This window comes from Mustela erminea, chromosome 4, assembly GCF_009829155.1.
Source record: "Mustela erminea isolate mMusErm1 chromosome 4, mMusErm1.Pri, whole genome shotgun sequence".
NCBI lineage: Eukaryota > Metazoa > Chordata > Mammalia > Carnivora > Mustelidae > Mustela > Mustela erminea.
Window position 1 is genome coordinate 57,070,942 of NC_045617.1, and position 18,168 is coordinate 57,089,109.

At 38.7% G+C, this 18,168-nt stretch overlaps 2 protein-coding genes across 2 annotated transcripts in view; both read left to right on the top strand.

The window, feature by feature from the left end:
- Window positions 1-742: 742 nt before the first annotated feature.
- FBXO30 (F-box protein 30) lies at window positions 743-17,811 on the top strand. Its single transcript, XM_032339315.1, has 3 exons — window positions 743-850; window positions 9,227-11,282; window positions 15,968-17,811. Exons 2-3 carry the CDS (start codon window positions 9,243-9,245, stop codon window positions 16,169-16,171), a joined length of 2,244 nt encoding a protein of 747 aa, XP_032195206.1. The 5' UTR covers window positions 743-850; window positions 9,227-9,242; the 3' UTR covers window positions 16,172-17,811.
- The window catches only part of EPM2A (EPM2A glucan phosphatase, laforin), a 162,292-nt gene continuing 144,876 nt past the window's right edge, over window positions 753-18,168 (top strand). Inside the window, exon 1 of the mRNA XM_032339317.1 lies at window positions 753-850. The gene's annotated coding sequence lies outside the window, so the exon portion shown is untranslated. The remainder of the gene's footprint in view (window positions 851-18,168) is intronic.

An 18,168-nucleotide genomic window follows, 5' to 3' on the forward strand; every position in this document is an offset into this window, starting at 1 on the left:
AGCGGATGAGAGATACCCCTCACCCAAGATTTTGAATCTCTCTATCCCGTCTGGGCTCCAATAAAGCTTCGCGAAACTTGAATCCTGGTCGGAGCTCAGTGCCCGGTAGGTAGAACCCTACAAAGGATACTAAGCTACAGAACTCTGGTGCATTGAGTTAGCAGGCAGGAAGGCCTGCGGCAGCGATCTTCAAAGATGTTCAAAGAGAGCTGCCCCGCTTCCTCCTAAGTATGACCTAATGGGAAGAGCACCGCAGGAGAAGTAAGTTATTTGTCTGCTTATTCTACAATTTAGGGAGATAAACACGCCAGTCTGCAAGGGCCCGTTTCCTCAATTCCAAAACTACGGGTCTAGGACTCTTTCCAGGGATACAAGATGCTGAAGTCCAACAAGATTTGGTAGCACTGTCAGGGAGGGCACGTGGGTCCCAGTGAAATCCCCTCGCTGTACACGCGAAGCCCAGGACTCCCGAGACCCCACCCTGCCGCTTCTCTTCCAGCATCCGCGGGCGGTGTGCGCGTCCCCGCCCAACTCAGCGTACGCGTCCCCGCCGGGCCCGGCGTGCGCGTGTCCGCCGGGGCTGGCTGGGTCCGGTGGGCGGAGCCGGGCCGAGCTGGGCGGGGCCGAGCTGGGCGGGGAGGGGCGGGGCGCGCGAGGAGGGCGGCCGCCGGGGGAGGAGGCCGAAGAGCTGGACAGGAGGAGAAAAGGCGGCGGCCGGGCGCGGTGAGAGGCCAGTAGGAGGCGGACCGCAAGGGGGTGTGGGACGCCGAGCAGCCGGGACCGCGCGGACCAGCCGAGCACGGCGTCCTCGGCAGCCAGGGCCTGGGCCGCGGTTCGGCCGCGCGGGGCGGTGAGTGTCGGGAGGCCGGCGGGGGAGGCCGGCGCGGCGCGGGCTGCGCCGGGGACAGAGGCGGCGGCCGGGCCGTGCGAGGCCTGCAGCCGGGGCGGCGGCGGCGGCGGCCGCGGGTCCCGCGGGCCGGGCCTGGGCGGAGTACATAAGCGGCGTCCGCGGCGGCGCTGCGGGTCCCGGGCCGGCCGTCCTGGCGCGCGGAGAGGGCGTCCGCCGCGTGGGCGTCCGCGCCCGCCGTCCTGCCTGGCTGGCCGTGGAGGCGGCCGGCAAATGGCGACCCACAGCCGGGGACCGACCCCCGTGTCACCTGGCCTGCGAGTCTGTCTGTATGCGGGGGTGGGGGGGTGGGGGGTGGTGGCTGAAGCGGGAGGTAAACTTGGAAAGCCCTGAGAACCTTGAAAACGCGGGTTCTGTTTCCTTTTGCCTTTTCAGAACTTGGGGGTGGTTGGGGACAGATGGGTTAAAAGTCCGATTGGGAGGCATCCTCCGCTGTCTTCCCGGGATGCGTGAAGTTAGTAACTTTTCCATTCATGGTAGTGAGCGGATCTTCGTCTTCGCCCCCGTCCTTATTAAAGAGAAACTTCCTGATTTTCTCGATCTGAGGGGTCTGGCCATTTCCAAGTTATTTGTGGCCGGTCCCGTGGAACGCTGCTTGGCAGGGGGCCGCAGAGTGCACGTTGAATTCAAAGTCCTCTCCTTTGAGTGTGTTTTCAGCGTGTGTCTTCGGGAGACGGGGCAGAGACTGGCAGAGCAGTGGGTTGTTTACCATGGTTCTTGTACTCCATTCCCCTCTCCTGTTTTTCTTGCTGAGCCGTGTCGCAAGTCCCAGATAAAAGATGTTTGGGAAGGAATTGACCTTTTCTTCCGTAATTACTCTGTTGACTCTGATCCAGGAGGAACCTATTTATGGGCATTCCGCTGTCAGTGTAGATGAACTTAAAACTGTTGAAACACTTTTAAACATAAAACTTCCCAAACGTTTGGAACTTTAAAATTCTTTCTTTCGCTGCATTTCAATACTGTGTTGAGACACAGGCTATGGAAACAGATTTTGCATTTGCTCATATTTATTAAGGTTTTAGAAAGTACTCCAGTTTTCGGCTCAGGAAGGGGAAAAGAACAGCATAAAATGTACGTTTAGGATTTTTCTGACGGTTCGGTTTTTCAATATGCGGAATCACTGTTCCATATGCTTAGTCACTGTTTCTTACTCCAGAAGCTTAATTAGCGATAACGTGGTGTTTTGGTAACTTTTAAGTTGCCATTTCGTTCTTATCTAGTACCTTAATGCAGTGACAGAAGCTTTTTTTTTGTGATTCTGGAAATGTAGGTGGGTGGAGTTTTTTGAGGGTTATCAGAGAACTGAAGTTTCCGATGTAGGCAAACTTTTATACATTCTAAGTGTGCTGGGTATTTAATTTCAACCCAATATTTTGCTATCTCTAGCATTGGAGACTTCTGAAAAATACAAAATGTCCTAATAAAATACTTAATTAAGGGCAGTAATATTTTGAGGTAATGTATATAGTTAGGTACTTTGAGGTCACCACATAGGTGTTGCTTACTGTGTGTTTACTGTTTGATATACTATATTACTGAAATGTGACTTTTAATGGGATAAGCCCTATGCTATTTTTGTATGATTTTGGACACATCTTTAAACTAAGTTCCTATGATTGTATCATTAAAAGGACATTGTATTTGTAGAATTCTTTGACAAAGTCCTCAATCAAAAGGCTATATAAAATATTTAATTTCAAATTCAGTTTGATGAAATACGTGAGATTGGCATTGGGCTAATGCTTTTTATAGTGTAGATAGTTAGATAAATCAGAAAAGCATACCTCATCTTTTACAAAAAGGGTATGTCTGTCTGTCTATTTATTGAGTGGATACTTTTAACATAGGTTATTTCCTCATACAACTGCTTTTTATAAGCTTTATAAGTCTAAATGACCTGAAAGAAAAAATAATTTTACATAAAGCTTTGGGTATGTTAACGTGGCTGTTGTGTAAAATGAAGTACATCCCTTTTCTGAGGAATACGTTGTATTCCATTAGACACGCACATAAAATATAACCCAACCTTTGTAGAGTTCTAGGTTGTTTTCACAGTAGACTAATTGCCTCAAGGTCACAAAGCTGAGATTCCTTGGAAGCCCATTCCCCAATGCCCTGCTGCCCATTTTAATAAGTTGAGTACCACCATTTGGGTGGATTATTTTTATCTGAGAATCAGTGCAAACAGGTTCTGGTCTGAGTATTAAATATTATATTATTTTAATTTCTTTTGTAAGTCTGTCATAATTTCATTTATTTAGTGGAGAACATTGCAAGTAGTTAGAACTTTCATTTTGGAATAAGTTACTCATGACCATATTTAGACTTAGAAGATATATGTTCGGATTATATCATAGCTGGAAGGGTGAAAAATTTGACAGAATTTTCCATTTAATTAGGTCATCATTCTATAAAAAGTCAGAACTATAATTTAATAAAAAGAATGTATACAGTGTAACCTATTTAGCCATTTTAGACTCATCAGGAGGGCATGTGCTTTGAGTGGAGTTTAAGGATAGTGGATTTTAGATCTTGCCTAGTCACCATGATGCACCGCACCCCTCACCCCCCCCCCCCTGCCCCTTTTAAACCAGTTAAGATGTGCAGCTGAGGTTTATTATGGTCTTTAGAACTGATTGTGCTTGATCAGCAAATCAGCCAGGAGGTGTTTGTATTTAATATTAATTGTACAGTTAGTTGTATTACTATAACTAGTACCTCCTACTATACAAAAAGGATGAGACTTGCTTAGAGGAGCTTATAGCTGATTGCTAAATGTAAAATTTCAGTCATGGACTTACTTGTGTTAACTAATTGAACAAGTCTGTCTATAGGTCCATTTCATCCTCACATTGAAGCAATATTTTATTGTTTAAGTGCAATTGCGTTTCATCTAGTACCATATGAACTGCAGTATCAAGCAGTCGGCTGATACCACTTCCTTTTTTGAGCTTTTTAGCGCAGTACCTACTCAGGCACGTGCACATGTGTGGACACTTTCACCTCTGCTTTTCTTTTTGAAGCTAATGCCTTCTGTAGTCAAGTAACCAGTAACTAGAGCGCAGAGTTGGTTGGGGAGTTAAAATAATAGTGGAGCAATATACTGGTAAATGTTTACTTCTGTGCCTTTTATGACTATTTTTTAAGATTTTAAAATAATGGAAGGTTGAAATTACCTGTCTCTGACTTCTTTTCCCTTTGACTTGCTTTTTTCATGGATGATTTATCTTAACTCTATATATAATGCTTGGAACATATAGATTTAGGTACTCAGCAAATGTTTGAACACTATTATTGACTTTATAGCTGGTACAATAAAGTAATTTTGACTCAGTCTGATTGTGTAATACTAGGTCTGTAAGGTTGTATTTTTTCATGAAGTGTGTAGTTTTCGATGAAATAAAAAACCTTGTTTTGGAATCCATTTAGCTGTTTCTTGTAGTATATCTCTTTCATTTATTCATATTTCTAAAATAAGTGATGCTCCAATTAGGCACAGTCTGAAATATAGGAAACACAAGAATGGATGGATGAGACAAGAGATGGCCCTGCTTCCTTCATGGAGCTTACAGTTTTCCTGTGGGGTTTGATACTAAAGGATAGTGATTTACTTAGTGTTGTGACTAGTATTACAAGGAAAAATCCAATGTGTAATGAGCACACAGCATAATATGGGATCCATACCTTGCTTTTGGTATGTGGAAAGTAACATTTAAACTGAGACTTAAGGATCCTAGGCAGCGATTGTGGGGAGGGGGTGCTTGCGTGTATTCATGTATCTTGCTAACAGAGGCACAGATAGCAGCAAGCTGTGTTGAGTGCTTTGGCTGACTTGACCTAGCATTTTTAAAATCATGCTAAGTTGCAGTGCTTCATTTATTTATCTCCTTAATTATTTTAATGAATCTGGAAAAATAAAGAAATGTTTTTTTGAAGTCATTATTTTTGTGTATAGAAAATAACTTCAAATGGCCTCCTTTCACTGTATGAGAAAATGCCATGTCTTAATACTATTTTTACGGATTGCTTGTCACAGAGTATCAGTTGGCCAAGAATTTTTATTGGAGAAAATTGAAACTATTGTAAAGCATTTAATCATTTACACATGTTTTCTAGTCTAATGAGACTTTCCCCAGTCATTCAGCTTAAATGTGAATTATAAAGATGTTATTTGGAATGTTAAGATTCTTTTTCAAAAGGGTTTAAGAAGACTTAATATTGAGGAGTTCTATAATTAAGTTTATCTTGAACTTGAAGCCTCAATTTTAGCAACATGTTTTCTAATGGGCCTGCTGTGTCACTGTTCAACTGATAAATCAGGGATGATGTTTATAAACCCCTTTCACAGGATTTATGTGCAATTGCAAACTACCTAATGGAGGAATATTTACTCTGGTAATGATCTTGATTAGAAAAAGGATGGATCTGGAAGTTTTAAATTCTGAAGCTGAGGGTTCTATCCCCAGAATAGTCTGGTTATTATCTAGTGCTTTTTCTTAACTTACTTCTTAATATATTTACTTGTAAAATGGAATTAAACTTGATTCCTGCTTTATATTGCTGTTTTGAGAATTGCTAAATTTATATTCTTGTTCTGTAAGTTTATACTATTATAAATGCAAGTTATTTTAAAAGTAGTTTTAAATACTGACATTCAAAGCAAAGTTATGTGCTATTGTAATTACAAAGGACCAAAAAGACTTTCTTGACCACAGGGGTGATTAAGTGTTGGAATGAACTACAAGCAAAGTTGTGTAACCTCCATTCCTCAAATAACATCTTAAAATTGGATCACCAGTTACTGAAGTGCTGCCTGTTTTCTTCAACTTTTATGAGTAAACATATCTTCTGATATGTTCAATCAGATATAGATTGAAGTCCCAGCTCTGCCACTTAACAGGGAGATGACCTTAGGGGAGTCCCTTAAGCCTGTCTGAACCTCAGTTTCCTAGGGGTTGTTAAAGAGGATTATGGGACACTAAGTGAAATGGTGTATGTAAGGAGAAGATTGGTACATAATTAGTGTGCTTTTTTCCTTCCTAAGTCTACTTCAGTAAATAAATATTGTAGCTCATTGCTGTGAATGCTTTTATTTATTTATTTATTTAAAACATTTTTCTTATTCCAAGGGGAGTAGTGTGGAACTATTTTGAAGCTTGAGAAGCCTCTGTGTCTTCCTTTCAAAGTTGTTACTGTTTTGCATTTAACTTCTTGTTTGTAGCAGTTGCTGTTTTAAACAGTTTTGAGTTAAGTGGTGTTTTTTGAATGTGTTCTGCCTGGTATGGTCATGTGATGTGCACATAACATAAAGTGTTCCTGCAAGTTATGAGAGTAGTGGTTACTTCTTTGGAACTGCTTGTATTTTTAGGTTCTCTCTTAGTAACAGTCAAGTTTATAACCCTCATCATGTGAGATGAACTCCTTCTATTTGTTGCAAAATAAGAAAGCTTCCACTGTTTTAACAATCTAAGCACTCAGTAAAATTTGTCTTAATTCTTACTAACATTGCTCTTTGAACATCGGCTTAATTTACAAATGTTTCTCATCATTAGTCTGTCGTTCTTCTGTTATGACTCTTAGCATGTCTGTGTTTAACTTACAGGTTCTGTCTTAACCTATAAAATGTATGGGGTAAACATTCAGAAGTATTTAATTCATAGTTTGTAATTTTTTAAACAATAAAAAATACAGTTTTTTGTTAAATGATGCCCTGTTCCCCCTGCCTCCTCCATGCCCCCTAGTATCAGTAAGTGCCATAATATCAACTCCGAAATTTTCTACGTAATCAGTAGAGATCTGTCAGTATGAGGTAGGCTTTTTTGTTATTGTTTGAGGAAAATCATCCCTGGATTGGACAAAAATAGCAATTTCGGGACTAATTAGCTTACTTTAGCCACCTGAAACCCAGATAGCATGTATGGAAAAATATGTCAGAGAGCTAGTAATCTTTTATGCACTGAAGTGAAGAAAATAGGCTAAGAATCTACTTCTTACCCAGAAAATTATTACCCATTACAGTGTAATTTAATTTGGGGAGTGTTAAGATGAATTGCTTGTCCCATGTAGGTGTAGAGACGTATAAGTAATTGACTTATCAGTAGAGATCTGAAGTCTGGGAGAGGGATCTGGGCAAGAGGTAAGTTTTCAGCATATGGGTGGTAATTGACGCTTTTGAGAAATTGAGAGCACCCAGAGGGAATGAATAGAATGAGCAAGAAATGACATGATCCCTGGAGAAGAGGAATATTTTAGAAAATATTAAGGATTAGAAAAGATTAAGGAATAGCCAAAAATAAAAATAAATATTGTAGGCTCATTGCTGTGAATGCTTTTATTTTTATTTTTTTTAAACATTAAAAAAGGTAAAAAAAAAAAAAAAAAGGTAGGGAGAAAACCAGGGAAATGTAACATCCTAAGGAAAGACAAGTAGTTCAAAAAGGAGGGCCTAGTCAACATAATGAGGTAAATGGCCAAGGAAGATGAAGTCTGGGGAAAAAAATGCCCTTTGAATTTAGCACCAAGGATCTCAGAGCAGTTTTAATGACTGTTGGTCACAAGAAAGCCAGATTAGAGGGCTGAAGAGTATATGGGAGGCATGAAGCCTATTTGTTGTTTTTGTTTGTTTGTTTGTTTTTTAATTTCCTGGAAGCTTGAAGATTTGGAAATTTTAGGAAAAGAGAGTAGTAATAAAAGGAAGATATTGTTTTATTATTTAGGTTTTTAAAGATGAAATAGTTTTAAGTTTTTACTGCTCATAGGGACAAGCCAATAAAGAAGTTGAAGATTTTAGACAAAGATACATCGAATAGGATTAATAATTATAATTAAATCAGTATATTGTGCTGATGCTTTCTCTATTTTTGTATAAAATTTTTCTTGATAAAAGGAAGGACCATTAGGTATCTGTAAATCTCTCCTGTTATTTTTTTTTTAAAGATTTTATTTATTTTTCTGACAGAGAGAGAGATCACAAGTAGGCAGAGAAGAAGGGAAGCAGGCTCCCTGCTGAGCAGAGAGCACCACGCGGGGCTCTATCCCAGGACCCCGCGACCATGACCCGAGCTGAAGGCAGAGGCTTTAATCCACTGAGCCACCCAGGTGCCCCTCTCCTGTTATTTTATAGATACTATTTCTCTGCTCAAATCTTTAGTGAATTCCTGTTACTTAAAGTCTGAACTCATAAGAGTAGTATATAGCACAGTCCTCATGATCTGATTTATTTCTATTATCCAGCCCCATCTCTCAGAGCTACCTAGCATTTCACTTTGTGATTCAGCAACACTAGGAAACTTGAGGTTCCCTGAACATGTTTTGCCACTTGTTTTTTTCCATTTACATGTGTTGTTACTTCAGCACTGAATACTTCCTTTCTAATTCTTCCCTCCTATGCTTAAGATTTCCCATCTTTGAAGACTACTGTGAATTCTTCTGTAGCTCCTCCCCATAGTGATGATTATCTTCTCTGTGTTACCATTTTACTTCTGTCAGATTGATCACATAATAATGAGACATGATTTTTACTGTTGTATCTCTGACCTGCTGTAGCTTCTTCAGAGGAGATACCATGTCTGACTAATCTTTATATTGTCACACCAAACACAGTGCCTGGTAGATAGTAGTTAAACAATAAATAGGTGTTGAGTGAGTAAACAGAAGGTGTAGCCCTCAGAAGTAAGTGATTTATCCATAGTTATGAACCAATGAACTAGAGCTGGAATTTAGATTTTCTGGGTAAATTCCATGTATGTTTTAATTAAGGCTTACTATGGTGATTCGTTGTAGAAGGTATTAAGGTGTATGTAGAAGGAATGATCACTAGATGAAATCTTAAATGGATTCCTATATTTAGAGGGTATAAAAAGAAAATTTATAATAGTTTTAGTTAAGTATATTCATGAAACTCAGATCATTCTCTCAGGAATATGATGATGTCAGTGTGCTACGGGCGCTTCAGAGTCCATTTAGTTGAAACTAAAAATAAAAGCTAAAGCATTCTTTGAAATCTAAAAGTCAAATATGCTAATTTGTATTTAGCATCAATTTATATACTACATAGTATACTAGAATTTAAGCATTATATTTTGAAACATTTAGCCTCTTAGGCATATTATTATATGTAAAAAATGAACTTTTGCATTATTATTTGAAATGAGTGCTTAAGTTGTTTCAAGATGAATTGATTATATGTAAAATAAACTTGTTAAGTAGGCTTATTTTACATATATTTCTTTATGACTTGATTTTTGTTATTCAGCCGTTTTAAAAATCAACCACTTTTTGCCTAACTTCTTACCTTTTTCCCATCTCAACAACTAGAGCTGGACTGGCCATTATGGAGGAGGAGCTGCAGCACTCGCACTGTGTGAATTGTGTCAGTAGACGGTGTATGATCAGACCAGAGCCTGGGATTTCCTGTGACTTGATTGGTTGTCCGTTGGTGTGTGGAGCAGTTTTCCATTCTTGTAAAGCTGATGAACATCGACTTTTATGTCCATTTGAACGAGTGCCTTGCTTAAATAGTGACTTCGGATGTCCATTTACAATGGCTCGAAATAAAGTTGCTGAACATCTAGAAATGTGTCCTGCAAGTGTGGTGTGCTGTACTATGGAGTGGAACCGATGGCCAGTTAGTTATGCAGATCGGAAATCGTATGAAAATCTAAGCAGAGATGTTGATGAAGTGGCACAATTAGATATGGCCTTGGCCCTTCAAGACCAAAGGATGCTCTTAGAATCTCTCAAAGTAGCCACCATGATGTCAAAAGCGACTGATAAAGTATCAGAATCTAGAGAACAAATCTCAGTTAAATCAAGTGTCCCAGAAATACCACATACTAATGGTTTGGTGTCTGTTGATGAAGAATCTTATGGTGCACTTTATCAAGCTACTGTAGAAACAACCAGAAGTTTGGCCGCTGCTTTAGATATCCTGAATACTGCCACAAGAGACATTGGCATGTTGAGTACAAGTCTTTGTGCTTCCCCAAATGACATGAGTGAAGAGCAAGATCCCAGAGGAAGCTTGCAGAATAGACACTTAAAAGACCAGGACCATTTTTATGAGGATGAGATAGGAGCAGTAGGTGGAATTGACCATAATGACACAAGTCTGAATGTCCAGTCTGAACAAAATGGTTCAAGTGATTTATTGTGTGACTCAAATAACAGTTCTTATGCCACTTCTGCTCTTTGTAATGGCTTTTCTTTGGAAAATATATGTACACAAGCCATAGACCAAAATCAGAAATTACATGGTGATTCAAAACAAAGTAACTTAACAAATGGAGAATGTATGTCATCAGATGGCACTTCACAACCTTCCAGTTCACTTTCCGTAGCAGCACAACTTAAGGAAGTAATACCATCTGGTGCTTTGCCTAATGGCACAGTTCAGCATATCCTCATGCCAGATGATGAGGATGAAGGAGCATTGTGTTGGAGAAAAGTAGACTTAGGGGACTTGAGGAATGTGGATGTCTTATCTTTCAGTCATCCTCCTTCATTCAAATTTCTTTCTAACTCATGTTGGTCTAAACCAAAAGAAGATAAAGCAGTAGATACATCAGATTTGGAAGTTGCAGAAGATCCAATGGGCCTCCAAGGAATAGACCTAATCACAGCAGCATTGCTGTTTTGTCTAGGAGATTCTCCAGGAGGGAGGGGTATATCTGATAGTCGCATGGTTGATGTTTATCACGTTGACTTTGGGACTCAGACTTTTTCACTTCCATCTGCAATATTAGCTACAAATACAATGGTTGGGGAAATAGCTTCAGCATCAGCTTGTGATCATGCCAACCCACAGCTTTCAAATCCAAGTCCTTTTCAGACACTTGGCCTGGATTTAGTATTGGAATGTGTTGCTAGGTACCAACCCAAGCAGCGTTCAATGTTTACATTTGTTTGTGGACAGTTATTTAGAAGAAAAGAATTTTCTTCACATTTTAAGAACGTGCATGGTGACATTCATGCTGGACTCAATGGCTGGATGGAGCAGAGGTGTCCTTTAGCATATTATGGTTGTACCTATTCTCAGCGTAGATTTTGTCCATCAACACAAGGAGCAAAGATTATACATGACCGCCACTTGAGGTCATTTGGAGTTCAGCCATGTGTATCTACAGTATTAGTAGAGCCTGCTAGAAACTGTGTGTTGGGATTGCATAGTGACCATATAAGTAGTCTTCCTTTTGAGGTCCTACAACATATTGCAGGCTTTCTAGATGGCTTCAGTTTATGCCAGCTCTCATGTGTATCCAGGTTAATGAGGGATGTGTGTGGCAGCCTGCTTCAGTCTCGTGGAATGGTCATACTGCAGTGGGGAAAAAGGAAGTATCCAGAAGGAAATTCATCATGGCAAATAAAAGAAAAGGTTAGTTTAATCTTAACCATATCACCCCCATATTTGATATATAGTAGACACTTAATGTTGTAGAATCAGTAAAATTAAGACCTTGTTGCAAAATTGACCGCCCTTAAAACTTACACTTTAATCTGACAGACATTTTTTAAAATAATGATTAATAAAAAACTGGGTTAGAGTAGTTTGTCATAATCATGTATTTATTGCAGACATCCTAATACTAGGTTCTAATCTAACATGGCCACAGCCACTTCTGTTTTTTTCATACTGCTTTTCTATACTCAGTTCTTCTGTAACAGTTCCTTTTGAGTCCATGTTAACCATCTTCCAGTTTGAGCTCCATCTGAGATGTTTCATCATAGGACAACGGAGGAAGCAAGGAGAAGGTTTTCTCCTGCTTACAATTGGCAGTTTCTCTGCATTCCTAGCAACCTTCTTAGAACTTAGTTATTTCAGGGAGAAAGATAAGTTATAACTGCTGCTACTGGTAAGTGAGCAGTGGAGTATTTGGAGACTAGAAACCATGAGGATGTGGATATGTGCTAGGTTGAAGTGAGGAAAGAGTGGGATACTTGGATTTGATATTGTGGTGGGGGGTCTAGGTTAGAATGGTACAAGAGAGTGTTGCATATTGGAGGCTTGAGATTTAGGAAGCTTGGAGATTTAGGCAGATCTAGGAGCAAGTCTTGGGTCCACCATTTTCTTTTGTGAAAATCCACTTTTGCACTTATTATTATTATTAGTAGTAGTAGTAGTGTCATATTTATAAATAATCTCTGTACCCAGCATGGGGCTCAAACTCACAACCCTGAGATCAAAATTTGCATGCTCTACTGACTGAGGCTGCCAGGCACCCCTGCTTTTGCCCACCTTATGTTTGAGGCACTGTCTAGTAGAAACTAGAAGGCACTATAAATATCTTTTATTTCAGGAGTTTTTAATATTAGAACATTTATAATATGACATTTTGCATTTTATAAAGTAGAAAAAATTTGGTAAATTTCACCTTGATTGCACAAGGTTCATATTTCTGAATACTTTGTTCTTACCACCCTTAGGTTTTTTCTGACTTTTACTCACCGCTCCAGTTCTTCAGAATTCTACATTTTCTGTGTTTTTCTGAAGCTTTCACCAACAAATGAACATCTATTTCTTTTATGATTTTTTTTTCTCCAAATAGGAATTTTGGTGGCAGAAAGTTCCATACTTGCTGTGTATATGTATATATACACATACAGAGGACTTGGTTTCTTTCTTCATTTGGGATGGGATACTCCAAGCATAGTATTATTTTTATCCTTGCCCACTAGTATTGACCTGTGGGGTGAAATGTTTTCTGGGGATTCTATTTCTGCAGGAAATCTCATCTACTCTTGAAGTTTAAATTGCCGTCATTTATACAGGTTACTTACACATCTATATCCTGGCCACTTTCTCCTGAACTCCAGAGGATTAAATATAAGTATCTGCTCTTGATTATCTCAGAGCTTCATCAAACTCAGCATGTCCAACCCACTTCACATCTTTATGCCCCCATTTTTTCTTTTAAGATTTATTGATTTATTTTATTTTAGAGAGCTTGCATGCACAGTGGAGAGGGGCAGAGGGAGAGAGAGAATCTCATGTAGACATTTGGCTGGGTGCGGAGCCCAATGTAGAGCTCAGTCTCACCACCTTGAGATCATGACCTGAGCCAAAATCAGAGCCAAAATCAGATGGTCAACTGACTGAGCCACCCAGATGCCTCTCTGCCCCTCTTTATCTCAGCAAGTGGTGGGGAGCCTGGGTGGCTCAGGTCATGATCTCTAGATCCTAGGAGTAAGCCCTGCATCAGATATGTTAGGCTTCCTGCTCAGCGGGGAGTCTGCTTCTCTCAGTCTCTCCCTCTGTCTCTCCTCCTCTGCCTCTACCCACTGCTCATTTTTCTCTGTCTCTCTCTCAAATAAACAAAATCTTAAAAAGAGAAAAAAAAGCTGGGAAAAAGCTTGATTAAAAAAAATGTCGGCAAGTGGCATTTTCTATCAAATTGCCTAAACTAGGAATTTGGGAATTAGGGTGAACTTCTTTTTTTTTCCCCTTTATTTTCATATCTAGGTAATCTTAATATTCTCTTGAGTCTCCCTTCTTCATACCTCTCAGGTTTGCTTTACTGTTTCCACTGCCATTTACCTAACTCTCTCCCCTTCATCTCTCTCTTGATTACCACAAGATCCTAACGGGATTTCTCTTCCTAACTGGACCCTTCTCCAACATACTCTCTACATAAGGACTAGAGTTTTAAATATTTTCTTAAATACAGTTCTTACACTGTAGTGTTTAAAAACTAATGTTTGTTCATTGCACTGGGACAGAGAAAGACTCCCTAATGAACCTTTAAGAATTTTTATAATCCTGTCCTTACTTAACCTCCTTAGTTTCCTCTTGTCCCTTTATATTCCATCTATGTTGATGTACTTAGTCTCCTGATGTTTTCTTTCTGACTTCTTGCCTTAAGGCCTTTGAATGTGCTGTCTCTAATATAGTAACTACATCTGAGCATTTGCAATATGCTGGGCATTGTGCTGATAAACGTTGTACTTCTGTTTACCTGTTTAATCTACTGTCTCTATATTATGGATGAAGAAACCAAAGTTTAAAGAGATGAAGTAACTTGTCCAACTAATTGATGGATTCACATCTAGGGAACCTGTCTCTGGAGCTTGTGATCTTCATCTTCTCACTACAGATCCTGCTCACTCTACAGATCTTCAGGAAAGCCTTCTAGAACCCTACCCTGAAGCTTTTAGGGAGGTGTACAGCTCTGGTTCGTGTGGTGCCCCATTCTCTTCCCCTACTCTGTATACCCCTGCTAGAGTACTCTCCAGGCTGTTCGTAATTCACTGATAAATTGCCGGTTTCCTTAGACTGTAAGTTCATTAAAAAGTGAGACTCTCTGGGAACCAAAATATCCACTGCCTAGAACAGCACTGCCATATAGTGGGCACTAAGTAAGTACCTGAGGAATACTTCTGAAAGAAAAATTGGCCCATTACTAAGAAGCCTTGCATCAGGAGATGGGAATCGTCCATTTTTTTCTGAGTTTGTTTCGCCAGACTCTTGTGGAAATTGGGAGGCTGTCTGTCACCATGATATCGCTCATGAATGTGTTCTGCTGAGGCTTAACAGAACTCCTCATTCTTCCTATGGTTTCATAGGTATAGGGGATTGTAAAGGAGGCTAGCAATATTTGTAATCTGTTGGTAGCTACTCTCTAGACCTTCATGGACTCCTGAGACAGAACTCCACAGGAGGCGTAATTGATGGATAACCCTAAGGAATATAGGGAGTAAGTACCCTTTGTGTGGAACAGTGGTGATTTCTATCGCCCGCTGAAAAGTAAAAGTGTTCCCACGGAATTGGAAGACATCTAGTCTTCCTGGGAAGGCTTCGCTCTCCTTTCCTGAGAAGCTCTGAGTGCTGAGGACTTTCCTCAAATTCATAGCCACTTTCTAGCGTATCTGCTGTTTACTGTGCATTTAGTGTGCTCTAACATTTCCTTGTTGATGAGCTTAGCTAGGATGCCTAGGCCTGATCTATCCCATTCATACTTGTTACTTGCGTCTGTCCTCCATTCATGCTTATTTCCTGTGTTCAGATAGCTTTATATTTAGAATTGTAAAGATGAGAAGGGGCCACAGCTGTCATTGCTGAACTAATAAGATGACATTGTTTCAAGGCTTGGAGCTGCTGAGTGGGTAAAAGGTGAAGTAGCTCATATTTTTACCAACAGATACATGAATAGGAATAGCAGGTGAATTTTTGCCTAGAAATGCATTTGGAATTAAATAAGATTGATATTACAAAAGTGTTTTATGTAAATTTTCAGAAACATTTTGAATAAAGTGAGTACCTGTATTCATGAATATTACTAAGTACTTTTGGTACTTATAAATGGTGGAGTGATAAGGTACCTTGGTATAGTATTAGTATATTTTTTAAAAAATATTTTACTTGTTTGAGAGAGAGTGAGCTCCAGGGGGTCAAGGGTGGGGGGAGTGAGGGGGCCATGAATAGGGGGAGAGACAAAGGGGAAGGGAGAAGCAGAAACAGTCTATGCTGAACAGGGAGCCCAATGCAGGGCTTGATCCCAGGACCCTGGAGATCATGACCTGAGCCGAAGGCAGATGTTTAACTGATTGAGCTACCCAGGCATCCCTACAAGTTTATGATTTTTAAAGAATTGCTTAGCAGCTAGTGGCTCAGTCAGTTAAGCGTTTCACTTTGGCTCAGTTCTGGAATCGAGATCTATATTGGGATCTGTGTGCTCAGCTGGGGAGTCTGCTTGTGTCTCTCCCTCTATTCACATACTGTCTCTCTCTCTTTGTCTTCTCAAATAAATGACTAAATCTTTTAAAAAACTGCTTAGTAAGCCAAGTTGGATGTCATTTTTAATGTTGAGTTTTGCTTTTTATTTCTTTCTTTTTGGTTACTGCATTTATTGCAGTTATAATGTCATAGAAGTGATTATCCTGCAAGTGTTTGATAAACAGATCTGCCTCCAAATGGATTTACTCCTTTTCAGTTTTGTAGCTAACTGCTTGGACCTTTATGTTGGATATTTCTCAAACAGTAGAAATGTTTGCAGTTGGAGTAAGAAGTGTATTTTGATTGTTATAAATTGACTTGTTTAAATCTGAAGTAGAATTTTCTTTTAGGTATGGCGATTCAGTACTGCATTTTGTTCTGTTAATGAATGGAAATTTGCTGACATCCTAAGCATGGCTGACCACTTGAAGAAATGCAGTTACAATATTGTAGAGAAACGAGAGGAAGCAATCCCATTGCCGTGTATGTGTGTGACACGAGAACTCACTAAAGAGGGACGTTCACTTCGCTCAGTTTTAAAACCTGTACTTTAAAAACTGTAACTCCACTTGTGCATACATGCAAACACCTAGTATAATTTCTTTGTAATATGTGACACTTTATTAATGTATTAAAGATTACAACTAGCTAAATTTATTGCCACTATGTATATAATGTTTTGAAGTGACATATATTTTTATAAAGTACTGTTTAGTTGGAAACAAGTTGCCTTAATGTTTGAAATGTGTGAAATTTTTGGAACTTGCTGGACAGGGTGATTTTAATTTTTAGCTGCGTAATTTCCAGAATTAGTATTTTTAATGGTGTGCATATTTTGGTTTTTAAATCTTTTGTTTCTTAAACTAACAAGATCCTGACCAAACATTTGTCCCTCATGTTTTCTGTGGGTTATAACCTGCGCATTCAGAAAGCAAAACTTAGATGCAAATTTTTTCAGCATAGGTTTTTCAGATAAAGACATTCAATTGCTTAAGAACTGCCCTAAGATCATTATAAGATTTTTATTTTCTAATGCTCCCCTTATAGGATTGTGGATACCTAGATGATCTTTATATGTATTTATGTAATATTTTAAATCATGATTAATGTTTGGTAGTGCATTTATCATGTTTTAAAAATACCCACAAAAGTGTTTTCACCTTATGTGTTTGCAACTCTCATACAGAGAGTGATCGTGGGCAACTTCCTTTTTTGTTAGATACCACATCCAAAGACTTACAGCAGTGTGTTTTATGAGAGGTTAAAGTGAAAACTGACAAAAAGCCTGTGAATTTATTATAATTTGAAACTGTTCATGTTATGATATATTTGCAAGGTTTTTGATATTTGGAAAGAAGAAAATATACCTCATTTAAAAGTTCAGATTGGGCATATTGTGTGAATAAATTTCAAATATTTAGAATGCAAAGGGCTTTCTTTCCTAAGTATTTAGAATTTTTGCCTTTTTATGTCTATAAAATCACAGCTATATTGTTTTAAGATGTTTAAGAATGTGAAATTTGGTATCTTTGTTAGATGACAATCATGAAATTGAGAAACCTGTCTTGGTTGACAATCTCCTTAAAACATTTCCAGGTTTATTTCCCATAGACTTCTCTACCAAGAGAGTAAGAATTGCATCTTTGTGTAAAGATCAAGATATAAGAGAAAAATATTCAAAGTCCTATTCTTGAAGTATTCTATTGTAGTTTTCAAATGATTTACACTATTATTAACCTGATGTGGTCAGTTCAAAAAATGAATATATCAGTTATTTAGAAATAAATCGCAAAGATGGGGAACACTTAAATAATTTGTTTTAAGTAACTTCTGGTATTTGGTAGTCTGAAATGGTGACAAGTTACCTTGCTATACAATATCAAACTTCTAGTGTGTCTTCTCTTCCTACATTGGTCCCTGAGAATGCTTTTTGTTAACTAGGGTAACAATATTATGGCAGTCAGATTGGGCAGAGGTGTTCCTTGGGTAATAGAAGGGAACTCTGATCTGCTTTTGACTTCTTTTGTTGGATCAAGCCCTTATTACAGTTGAAAATATAGCATATTAAAAACTAATCAATTGTTTTGCCTCTCCTGTCATTTTAGTTACTAGGATAATTATTTCTCAGTGCTTAAACTTGGAACTGTGAGGTTGAATTATATAAATAATCTATTTCTGAAAAAGTCAGAAATAAGATCAAATACTGTAAAATATAACTGCCTTTTAAAGTTTTGCTGAAGAATGTGTCTGGTTAGGATAGCACAAACATTAACTTTGTTCTATTGTCGTGCTTCTTTGGTTTTTAAGTTCAGACTTCTTGTTTCTACACTGGATCATGAGATATTTAACCGTTTTCCACCTTATATTTCTTTTACACATCTTTGGCTGTTTTCTTTTTTGTTTGTTGTGCCACCATACAATTTTGTTAAAATGTTTTCTTTGTGCAACATTTGTTCAAATTCTAATAAAATTAATATTTTCCCTTTATGTGGCTCAGTAACTTTAAAGGAAAAACTTTCATATAAATAAAAATTTAATACTTGTTTGACAG

Coding starts and splice junctions, on each gene's coding strand:
- FBXO30 (XM_032339315.1), top strand. CDS start 9,243: ATGGAGGAGGAGCTGCAGCACTCGCACTGTGTGAATTGTGTCAGTAGA. Junction 11,283..15,967: donor CATGGCAAATAAAAGAAAAG/GTTAGTTTAATC, acceptor ATTTTCTTTTAG/GTATGGCGATTCAGTACTGC.